The 12,829-nt window shown below is 40.2% G+C and overlaps 1 protein-coding gene across 1 annotated transcript in view; it reads left to right on the plus strand.

Moving 5' to 3' along the window:
• MALRD1 (MAM and LDL receptor class A domain containing 1) overlaps positions 1-12,829 on the plus strand; it is a 230,601-nt gene that overhangs the window by 203,308 nt on the left and 14,464 nt on the right. The window contains 2 exon segments of the mRNA XM_067470328.1: positions 4,830-4,897; positions 4,987-5,083. Of these exon segments, the coding sequence (XP_067326429.1) occupies positions 4,830-4,897; positions 4,987-5,083 (165 nt within the window).

A 12,829-nucleotide genomic window follows, 5' to 3' on the forward strand; every position in this document is an offset into this window, starting at 1 on the left:
ATGTGGATGTACTCTCTTGTAATGGTTGTGGGGGTTTTCACTGTGAATTCTCTCAAGAGAAATGCCTGATCAGAGTTTGTGATTTGACAAAAGAATGAGATAGCACATGCGAATGGATGGCCCAGGAATACCAATTTGTTTCTTCTTCAAGAAGCCAGTTCTTTAGACTTTGTTTCTTAATACAGATGTCTCTGCTGAATGTAGGGCCAAAAAGGAGGAAATCTGTCAGCAAAAATATATCGCACACCTGTATATACATCAGTATCTATGGACTTGGAATGGCACTGGGGAGAAAGGGAACACCTTGCATTCCTCACTGCTTTCTCCCCCAACTTAGCTATTAAAGTTGTCACTGGTGACAGTGCTACACCACTGAGACATTATAGTGATATAGAAAGCTCTGGGAAAAATAGGCCATTAGCACTTGAGCAGCCCTTCCTGAAAAGCTTGTAGCCGATTACATAAGTCATGTGTGTGCCTCCACAGCTTGTATTTTAAAGAAAGGGAAAGACGAGTCAATTTGTGCAGTTGGGGATAGTGGTGGAATGCATAATGTGAAAATGCACTCTCTTGTTCCTGGAGGAAGGAATGTCCATGGGCATCATTGCCCAGAGGAGAAAGGAACTATTGTCACTATTGCAAAAGAAGAAACTAGTTGCAAGTAAAAAAAAATTAACCGATTACTTGCAAGTTCAGTTATGCCTCCATCTAGACCTAGGGTGGCCAATCCATGATACTTCAAATGATCCTATAACCCCTCATCATTCTCAGTGAAATAATTGGGGCTTTATGGTTGTAGAAGTGGAATGCAATTCATCAGACACAGCTTTCGCAAAGGACCACATCTCTTTGGTTAAATTGAGCCTTATGCTCTGCATCTAAAATAAGCAGCATTGTAATACAGCTTCTATATTCAGCTTTATTTTATGCAAACCCATAGATGATAATTGGAAATCATCTTCCTGTTTGGATACTTAATCCCAACAGTAATCATGCAATTTCCCCACCACAATTTTTAAAATCACAAGTGTTTTCTCCTTCTTCATTGTTGATATATCCCATATCCGCATCTTTCCTCTCCTCCCAGCTTTGTCTGCGATTCTTTCCCAGATTTCATCTTTGTTCCACCCAGTCTCCTGAGATCCCATTTCCTTGCTTCTCTTGCCAATTTCCAGAACAGTGACTTTTTGTTTTTTTGCTTTCTTAATCTTTAAGCTTTGTATTTCTATTTTCTGCATGTGTGTAAATTCCCCCTTTGCTGAGAAAAAATGCATAATAATGAAATCTTCTTTTCATATTAAAAATGTTGTTCTGAAACCACTCTGGCATCACATCAGCATCTGCCTTTGGCACAGAGAAGCAACTACTTGCAGAAAACATTGCTAAAAAGAATTCTGAAATGATTTAGCACAAGAGTGAGAACCTTACCTTCGCAATCCAGCCCTCTATAGTGGAAGTGTGTGACAATGGAGAGCATGCTCAATTCCTCCCTGAATCTTCATCATCATGCACACGTAGCCCACTTTGCATGATCTGAACTTGGAACAACAGGGCGTGAAATCATCTGAAGAGCTTCCACCGATTAGAGAGCTCTCCAGGAATTCATGTCCATGTATAAAGGGTCAGGTAAAAAGCAACAAGAGCTGAATCCTGTGCATTCTTCCTTCTCACACACAGAGAGATGCATATCTTAGAAAGTTACTTTTAAAAGTGGTGAGTTGTTATAAGAAGAGCAGACACATCTTGATTAAGGAGACAAAAACTGAATTGCAGTTATTGTTTATCTTTTTTCATCTGAAATTAGAGATATGTATGAATTAGGCATAGTAGGAAAACAGTGGATAAGGAGGTGTTTTCCCCCCTCTCAACACTAGAATTAGAAGCAGCAAAATACAGATATACTTCCGTTACCAAAATAGAAGTGTTCCTCTATATAACAGCAACATTGTTCCATAGAACCACTCTATGAGGTGCCAAAATGTGCTGACTCTGCCATAGGTGAAAGTAGAATATATAGGCAGATCTGTCACCTCTCTGCCATCATCGAATTCAAAGAGAACAAGGTTGTTAAGATTTAGCTGATTTAAACAATGTTAGATTTGACTGAGCCAACGTTTCTTTGGGATTAACACTGTTGTTGTGTTTGCTTATCTGCTGTCACACGTGGGCCATGAAATAGGATGAAACCTCTGAGGTGGAGGGTTTTTTTTTCAGTTGTCTCCAGAATATACTGAAAAAAAGTGAAGTTGCTGTAACCTGACAGGTAGACCAGGGTTATCATGAAAGAAAAAACAATACCCATCACATGCAGCGCCTGGGGGGGGGGGGGGTGTTATGAAATTTGACTAGTTTCCTACCTGGTTGAATGGGAAATCTTGCAGGGTGACAGCAACTGTCTGGCTGTATTTGTCTCTTGACTTCCTGTTTACTACTGCATTTCAAGGGACAATAGTGGCACTTGGTGATATCTCCTCTAAGGCGTCATCTTCTTGGCCTGAGATCATCCACAGGCCAATTGTATGATATCTGTCACCACATGCTCAGCCATGAAGAGCATATTGCAAAAATATGTTAACGGCACCTAGAAAAACCTCTTTACCCAAGCCTCCTTTAATTTCCTTAATGTAAATATTTAGATTCCAGGTCTAATTTTTGTATCTGGTTTTGAACAGCAGATAAAATATTGTAAAAACAGTACATAAAATAGCATATGGCAGGAGGAAAATAGCAGAACATGGTGATTTCCATCTTTTCTGTTCTTTTTGGTATTTAGATGACTGTATTTGTGCTGGATTCCAAGGCAATTTAATGCACTTGCTTACATTGATATGGCCAGACTGTGGATTATGTATCTTATTACACCTTCTTCCTCCTATTATGTAATTATACTGTGTATGCTGTAGATTGTTGTTGTTGTTGTTCATTCGTTCAGTCGTCTCCGACTCTTCGTGACCTCATGGACCAGCCTACGCCAGAGCTCCCTGTCGGCCGTTACCACCCCCAGCTCCCTCAAGGTCAGTCCAGTCACTTCAAGGATGCCATCCATCCATCTTGCCCTTGGTCGGCCCCTCTTCCTTTTGCCTTCCACTTTCCCCAGCATAATTGTCTTCTCTAGGCTTTCCTGTCTCCTCATGATGTGGCCAAAGTACTTCAACTTTGTCTCTAGTATCTTTCCCTCCAGTGAGCAGTCGGGCTTTATTTCCTGGAGGATGGACTGGTTGGATCTTCTCGCAGTCCAAGGCACTCTCAGCACTTTCCTCCAACACCACAGCTCAAAAGCATCGATCTTCCTTTGCTCAGCCTTCCCTAAGGTCCAGCTCTCACATCCGTAGGTTACTACAGGAAATACCATGGCTTTGACTAGGCGGATCTTTGTTGCCAGTCTGATGTCTCTACTCTTCACTATTTTATCGAGACTGGACATTGCTCTCCTCCCAAGAAGTAAGTGTCTTCTGATTTCCTGGCTACAGTCTGCATCTGCAGTAATCTTTGCACCTAGAAATACAAAGTCTGTCACGGCCTCCACGGTTTCTCCCTCTATTTTCCAGTTGTCAATCATTCTTGTTGCCATAATCTTGGTTTTTTTGACGTTTAGCTGCAACCCGGCTTTTGCGCTTTCTTCTTTCACCTTGATTAGAAGGCTCCTCAGCTCCTCCTCACTTTCGGCCATCAGAGTGGTGTCATCTGCATATCTGAGGTTGTTAATGTTTCTTCCAGCAATTTTCACCCCAGCTTTGCATTCATCAAGCCCCGCACATCCTCGCATGATGTGTTCTGCATACAAGTTAAAAAGGTTGGGTGAGAGGATGCAGCCTTGCCGTACGCCTTTCCCAATCTTGAACCAGTCTGTTGTTCCGTGGTCAGTTCTGACTGTTGCTACTTGGTCCTTGTACAGATTCCTCAGGAGAGAGACAAGGTGGCTTGGTATGCCCATCCCACCAAGAACTTGCCACAATTTATTATGATCCACACAGTCAAAGGCTTTAGAATAGTCAATGAAGCAGAAGTAGATGTTTTTCTGAAACTCCCTGCCTTTCTCCATTATCCAGCGGATATTGGCAATCTGGTCTCTCGTTCCTCTGCCTTTTCTAAACCCAGCTTGAACATCTGGCAACTCTTGCTCCATGTATTGCTGGAGTCTTCCTTGCAGGATCTTGAGCATTACCTTACTGGCATGAGAAATAAGGGCCACTGTACGGAAGTTTGAGCAGTCTTTCGCATTTCCCTTTTTTGGTATGGGGATATAAGTTGATTTTTTCCAGTCTGATGGCCATTCTTGTGTTTTCCATATTCGCTGGCAAATGGCATGCATCACCTTGACAGCATCATCTTTTAAGATTTTAAACAGTTCAGCTGGGATCCCATCATCTCCTGCTGCCTTGTTGTTAGCAATGCTTCTTAAGGCCCATTCAACCTCACTCCTCAGGATGTCTGGTTCTAATTCATTCACCACACCGTCAAAGCTATCCTCGATATTGTTATCCTTCCTATACAGATCTTCTGTATAGTCTCGCCACCTTCTCTTGATCTCTTCAGCTTCTGTTAGGTCCCTGCCATCTTTGTTTCTTATCATACCAATTTTTGCCTGAAATTTACCTCCAATGTTTCTAATTTTCTGGAAGAGGTCTCTTGTCCTTCCTATTCTGTTGTCTTCTTCCACTTCCATGCATTGCTTATTTAAAAATAGTTCCTTATCTCTTCTGGCTAACCTCTGGAATTGCGCATTTAACTGGGCATATCTCCCCTTTTCACTGTTTCCTGTTTCACTGTAGATAGTTATACATTATTTTCTCACATGTCTCAATATTCTCTTCTCCCTTTGTCATCAGATGTGGAAAAGAGTGGAAGGGCAACCGTTGCAACGTGAAAGCTGAGACTCCTGGTCCCCTTCAAAATGGTGGGTTCGATGAAATCAATCAACTTTAGGCAATGTTGTAGAAATGTTTGTTTTAGGTATTTATCTCATTTCTTTGCTTGTCTCTGCAGATACTTGGACTGGGCTGAGTATTGGATTAGCTTTGCTGTTGATTGAAATTGCAGCCACTGTTTCATGCCTCCTTTCAAAGAGGAAATTGGCAAGAACGTGAGTGAATCCTTTCATTGTTTACAAAGAAAATCAGACCTTGGAGTGGAACAAAGAAAGGGGAATATGGTCCATTTTCTTGGTTCAGCTTTCAAGTCTCACCTTGAGTTGTTTATCAACAGGAAAACAAACATTTTTCAACCCTAGATGACTTTAAATAGATATAAGTCTCAAAAGAGAATACGGTGCAACTGGATTGCTTAAGCATTGTGTGCAGTTCAAGTGACAATGTGAACTCCAGTATTCGTACAAATTCAGCAACGTTAATTTAATGTAGCTATAGAGAGAAAAGTATCAGGGAGTAAGTATCCTTTTTCAAAACCTTCTCAAGGACAAATGTATCATCAAATCAATACAAGCTTCCACTGGAATACCTTTGGGAGTTCATAGAATCATAGAATTATAGAATCATTGAGTTGGAAGACACCTTGTGGGCCATCCAGTCCAACCCTCTGCCAAGAAGCACGAAAATCACATTCAAAGTTCCTCATACCTTTAAGTACAAAATTAAGTACATATATTTAGGACTCAAGTACAAATACGTTTTCTATATGCAAAATGTATTTTAAAAATTACAAACTTTTATGTTTATAAAACTTAGTTTCCATACATCAATGGATGCAAGTTCTGAATTTGATCTTTCATGGGCAAAGCAATTAACTAGAGCCCCTTCCCTTCTACACTGCCATATAACATCCAGATTATCTGCTTTGAACTGAATTCTATCACAGTGTGGACTCACATAATCTGCTTTGATAACCTGGGTTATATGGCAGTGTAAATGGGGCCTAGGATGCATTACCATTGACTCTGATCTTTGGAGCTACACAGCTAATCATACATTCTGGAGTAGGCCCACGTATAGACCCCCATGTCACAGTCTTACATTGCAAGTTGCAGATTACAGTTGTATTGCTGAATCCAAACAGAACAACTGCTGTACTGACTGCAGAGGCCATGCTGGCTTTTTGAACCCCATTGCCTGCTGCCCTGAACTGACAGACCACTCAGGATTTGGTTTGAATGAGATAATTGCACAATATGTAGACAGAACTCTAATTAAATGCTTTTATTAATTTCAACTATACCAATCCAAGATTAAGGTAATTTCCATGGCTTCAGTAGGTTTACACTAGTTGGATAAAATTCAGGCCTGAAAGATGTGGTAGTGTCACCCTTGGCCTTTCAAATCTGATCTATGGGTTTACTCTAAAACCCTCTTCAGACATAGGACTTGGTCCACTGGCCCTGAAAATGTTTTCTAAGACTTTACGCAGATATGCATGCCAATTTCAAAAGAATCAGTATGATTATCAAGTGTTTACTTTGAAGATCCTCATAATATAGTTGCTGAGAGAGAGACCAAATTGCTGTTTTCTATTACATGAAGGTCTGCTGCTGACAGTATGCTTGCAAGTTGCAGATGTAGAAAAAAAAACCCTGTACTCTTTCATAGGCACTGAGATCCAAACAGACAAGATTTTTGAAGATTTGCTTGCAAGGTGGTTCTTTGGGCTTTCATTCAGTTAAAAAAAAAACCATGGCTTTTACCCGACAGTTTTAAAAAAATCTGGATTTCTTGGCATGAGACTAGTCCTTTGGGCAACATTCTAAATACTTGTATATCAGTATATCAGTGGAGACAAGTCCACTAAATGCTGGTCACAGTGAATTCCACATGTCTCACTGTTATTGGAAGAGTCATATTTCCAAGAAGACTTCTTCCTTGTATTGTTGAGGTGTAATATCACATTTTCAGCCCCTCCTCTGAAATGCCCTTGCATGACTTGTAACTCAACCACAACCATCTGTGTGGTTTGACATAAGATTGTAGCATTGCTACCATGAAAGATTCCATTGCCTCCAGTTAGTACTGTGATAAATGTTTTGTACAGAATTTTCGCAAGTGCTAGAACCATGAAGGCTTTGCATATTAATGGTGCTTAAACTCCAGAGGTTTCATTTTAGAGCAAAGGACCAGAAAATAGCTGGGAGCCAGTGCCAGTTTCACTCTTTCATTGGAAAATCTCCTCCTTGACTGAATAAGAGCAAAGCATGATAAAGATCTTCAGGTGACTAGTGTGTTTTCGGTTACCTATGACTATTCTGGTTTCATTTTATCTTATAGGTGAAGGATACTTAGAAAAGCCAGAACAAATACATTTAATCCAATGTAGCTGTACTGGTTTATTAAAGCAAATGACTATTGAACTTATAAACCCACTTTTTTCTGCCAAGTAAGTAAATCAAATCCAGAGTACTCAAGCCACATGCAGACCATGGTGTAAGATATACATTGTAGCTTACTTTATTGATTACAGTTCAAATCAAGATTATGGCAACAAGACTGATTGATAACTGGAAAATAGAGGGAGAAAACGTGGAGGCAGTGACAGACTTTGTATTTCTAGGTGCAAAGATTACTGCAGACGCAGACTGTAGTCAGGAAATCAGAAGATGTTTACTTCTTGGGAGGAGAGCAATGACCAATCTTGATAAAATAGTGAAGAATAGAGACATCACACTGGCAACGAAGATTCGCATAGTCAAAGCAATGGTATTCCCAATAGTAACCTATGGATGTGAGAGCTGGACCATAAGGAAGGCTGAGTGAAGGAAAATATATGCTTTTGAACTGTAGTGCTGGAGGAAAATTCTGAGAGTGCCTTGGACCACAAGAAGATCCAACCAGTCCGTACTTCAAGAAATAAAGCCCGACTGCTCATTGGAGAGAAGGATAGTAGAGGCAAAGATGAAGTACTTTGGCGATATTATGAGAAGACAGGGAAGCTTAGAGAAGACAATGATTCTGGGGAAAATGGAAGGAAAAAGGAAGACGGTCTGACCAAGGGCAAGGTGGATGGATGGTATCCTTGAAGTGACTGGCTTGACTCTGAAGGAGCTGGGGTGGTGATGGCTGACAGGGAGTTCTGGCGTGGGCTGATCCATGAGGTCATGAAGAGTCAGAAGTGACTGAAATAATAAACAACAACAGCACAGTTTAGACCTGAGTCAACTCTGACATGAATCTCATTGAGCTCGGTGGGATTTAAGTTCCATACAAATGAGCACCATGGCACTATCTTTCTATGTTGGTGAGATTTTATACGTCTGTGAGGTAAGAGGCAAGGCTGATGGTAGCAGTACTCCTTGTAGGGTCTCCTATGTCAACCAGGTCTTTACTGAAGAGCCAGACTAAATGTGCAAAACAGATATCGGACAATAAGATAATGGGGGGGAAATGGTTGAGGATCTCTCAGAGGCAACGACAGTGGTATCAAGCTAACAGTGTTAGTTCTGCACAGAAAGAGGCAGTGGTGAGCTGGTTCTGAAGCTTTCTATCTTAAAAACCCTATGATAGGACAACCCAAAATGAAAAAGACAGTGCCAATAGAAGTCAGAAGTCATTGATCAAACAACTAGAGAAGAGCAGAGAACAAGGGCCAGATCTCTGAGGCCACCTCAGACTACAATCTCCTGGTTTCTATACAATCAGTAGTTTAGCTATGGGGAGGTGGGCAAAATGAGACCAGTGCCCCCCCCCCCCCAAAGAATTCTGCTTTCCCCATGAAATGTTATGTCAATGTCTAAATTACTAACGTTAAAGTACATTTCAGCTGAGCATTTTGAAATCTAATTAAGGCATTCAAAGAACAGGGACAGAGAATGTTGCCAAAAGAATGCAAACACAGCAAATAAAAAGTTTTATATGTCTGAATCTACAAATTTGATGATTGAAGGAAATGTTTCTCGAGGAGGCAGAATTCTTGATGAGACATTTTCCTTTCTTTTAATTACTCCCCCGCATGAAATAATAGTACTAAAATAGTGGAATGTAAAAGAGTCCCAGAGTTATTTCTCCTAAAACCCAGTTAGAAATGCCAATTCATCATCCAGTTCAAAAATCTCTGATTTGTTCTAGTGTTAATTTTCTTCCAAAAACACACTACCAATGAACATCATAATGTAGGCATGCAACTGAATACCAAAAAAATAGGGCGAGATGTTCTTTTGGCTTTTCAAAGAAAACGAAGTCATTTATCCTCTGAGATGGAGCTGGGCGTAACAGTGATGAGAAGTATGAAGACCCCATTAGAAATAATGTGAAGGGGCAGAAAATGCCTGAGAAGGAGATGAAGTGCAGAACTAGGTAGCCTTGGGCTGTGTATTAAGAGCCTAATCAAGCAAGGAAACATAATAGTTCAGAAATTCTCAGCCAATCAACAAAAGCACCACTTGACTATCACTAGAGTCCATCTTGACACATGAGGCATCCGCTGAATGGAAAGAATAAGCTCCATTTTCCCTGATCAATTGTGTGCAATGGGACATGATGCCAGTGGAAAGAGAACTTTCATTAACTTTCATACAGAAGCTTTTAGACACCTTTTGAAATATTATTTGATGGGTCATAATCTGAATAAGCTGCTTTTATTTTTGCTTTTCTGCTTTTCGTGGCAGAAATTAGAGAAAGATGGAGAAGGGATTAAGAAATCTTATTTGGGTTGGGGGGGGAGGGGAGGAGTTCTTATTTTTTCCACCCGCCCAACCACACACATCTCTCAATAGCTACACTCCTGATCCTATTTAATGGATTTCTGGTGAGGAGGCTCTTACAGAAGTCTAAATTGATCACTTCCAAATTGAATTTTGAAATGGCTATGTGGTCAAAGGAGCCCCCGGTGGCGCAGTGGTTTAAAGCACTGAGCTGCTGAGCTTGTTGATTGAAAGGTTGCAGGTTCGATTCCGGGGAGCGGCGTGAGCTTCCGTTGTCAGCCCTAGCTTCTGCCAACCTAGCAGTTCGAAAACATGCAAATGTGAGTAGATCAATAGGTACCGCTCCGGTGGGAAGGTAACGGCGCTCCATGCAGTCATGCCAGCCACATGACCTTGGAGGTGTCTACGGACAACGCTGGCTCTTCGGCTTAGAAATGGAGATGAGCACCACACCCCAGAGTCGGACACGACTGGACTTAATGTCAGGGGACTACCTTTACCTTTACCTATGTGGTCAAACTAAAGGCCTTAAGTTGAGGGTTGCCATGCTTAATTTAAACAAATGGGGTGAATGATTTATTTATTTATTTATTTATTTATTTATTTGCTGCACTTTTTACCCTTCTCTATCACAACCCTGGAGTGGACTAAGAGCAGCTTCCAAATTGGCAATATTCAATGCCACATTAAAATTGTAAACAATCGTAAAAGCAAAAGCATATAAATCCATTATATAAGCTGTTAAACATTGCATGTAAACCTGAAATCATAATCCAGAAGCCATTCCAACTATATTACATTACATTCACTTCATAGCTGCATGTTGCCCTGTACTACTCTTAAAACGCTTGGTTCCATAGCCAGGTTTTAACTTTCTTTCTAAAGGACAGGAGGAAGTGAGCAGATCTGATTTCACTGGGAAAGGAGTTCTGCAGCCAAGGGGCCACTACTGAGAAGGTCCTGTCCCTTGTCCCCACCAGCCACACCTGCGAAGGAGGTGGGACCGAGAGCAGAGTATCCCCAGAAAATTCCAAGGGAATTTCAAATCATGAATTGAAGCTGAAGAAACCAGAGCAGACTGGTGAATCACAGCAACCACAGAAGGCTCTGGATATTGCAAGCAAACAGTTAGCAGACAGTTTGAACCCATGCAGAATAATTGATTCAGGGTATATAGACTTTTCAAATTCAAGGTTTGTCTGCAGTAGCATTTTTGTCACATAACAAAACTTTGCTCTATTCTATTCCATTCCATGTTGACCACTCATTGTCCAGTGTCTAATTTCCTCTTGCTTTTTTCTCATTCTCATATACTTTTTCTTCCGAGAATTATAATGTGGACAAGGAACATAGGATGTTGCCATATATATGAACATATCATTTAGTTCATCTACCTTAATACTGTCAGCAATGGGTCAAAATTGTCTTCTCAGTAGCACTTGAAGATGCCAGGAATTGAAAATGGGAATTTCTGCATGTAACACATATGCTTTGCCACTAAGGTGGTGAATTTTCTCATTCAATCACAATCTGGTACCGAGACAGGAAGATTGCTATATTTCTAACAATGAAATAATAATGAATCCAGATGGAGGCCAAATTAGAGTAGTGGGGCATCAGGAGAACAGAATGCATAGATTTCCCATTTCCCAGATTTAACATGATTACATGTGGCTAAGTTTATAGCAGTTGTTTATCTATTCAATGCATAGTCCAGTCCATGTCTTTAAAAAATGTTAAAAAGGGATGCAAGGAGGCTTGAGGGGAAAAAATGATCATACACAGATAGCCTTCAATGTTGTGATCAAATTAAATAATTAAAAGAAAAATAAATGACATCTTATACAGTTCTGGCAGCTATTCAGACTTCCTGCTCCCTCTCAATTGCCTGAAAATAGAGGCAGGTTAGGATCCATGCCCAAATTAGCCAGGGGTCCCCTTGATGTCAAAGCCTCCAGGAGGAAATTCTTTGTGGTGGGAAGAAGGATGGCTGGTGATTTGACAGTTTAAAGAGGCAGTCCATTGCAGAGATGCCCCTTGGGAAGCACAGGAGGAAATGGTGACATGAATATGCTTATGAGTCCCTAATTAATTCAAGTGTCCAGTTCCGTGTGAAACAAAAGTGCAAGACCCAAAAGACAAAGGTTGTGATTCCAGATAATCAGGGGTTTGGCTATCTGTATAGAGAATTCATGCATTCATTTCTGCTGATCCCTCTCTTCTTTGGGAGCAGCAGACTCTCAGCTTCAAATTAAATGAACAAACATCCAGAGCTTGTTCAACTGACAAGGACGATAATCTATCCACGTGTACACACAAAAGTTCTGATATTGATCTGACTTGAGAAATAGGTTGAGGGACCCTGACTGATTTCTTTTCCCAAGAAATTATGCAAACTGAAGGCATGGAAAGGTAGCTGCCTCTTAGATATGTTTTGATACATTTCATTTGGTACAGTTTATACTTTTAGGAACTGACACAGTACACAAAAGATACAAGTTACACAAAAGCTATCACATTGATACATTTGATTAAAAAGTTAGATGTGATAGAGGTTTTAGGGTACCACTGCTGCTAGGTCCATTCTGAAACCTCTAGCGCTTCAGAATTTCGCAACTTCAGACACTCGGAAATTGTTTTAATAATACAGAAAAAAATCATATATTTTGTATGAATTGTCTTAATGATCTTTGGGGAAGGGGTGTCATGGCTTGAGAACACCAGGACTGAGAAAATATGACTTGCTTCAGCATGGCATTACAGCTCCTCATCTGCAAAATAATTTTTTAAACTCTGAAATATATTCATGAAATAATTATTTGTGACCATTGTTGCTAGTCTTCAGGAACTGATTATAAAATATTACAGCACTGATACATGACATTGGCATAACTAAACAAAACTTCTATTAGGTTAAGCTGCTCTTTTTGGAACCAGTCTAAATAAGAGTATTATCATATGTGAATGGCCATTTGTGTTAAAATTGCATAAATTAGCAGGGAAGTTTTTGAAATAGCTTTTCCTCTTAATCCATTGGTTTTCTTGTTTAGTTATGTAAAACACGGTAAAGACCAAGCTTAACAAGAATTAATCATTACCTTAATAGTGAAAGCAACGATACTTGCAAATGAAAAATGGCTGAGTGTCCAATAATATTACAGAAAATTGTTTGCAGAGTGGTTACAGAAGATCCATGCTCTTAAAATTACTCATTCGGTTTATAGAGGAAAGAGACAAAAGTAATTTTAA

This window comes from Anolis sagrei, chromosome 6, assembly GCF_037176765.1.
Source record: "Anolis sagrei isolate rAnoSag1 chromosome 6, rAnoSag1.mat, whole genome shotgun sequence".
In the NCBI taxonomy this organism is placed as follows: domain Eukaryota; kingdom Metazoa; phylum Chordata; class Lepidosauria; order Squamata; family Dactyloidae; genus Anolis; species Anolis sagrei.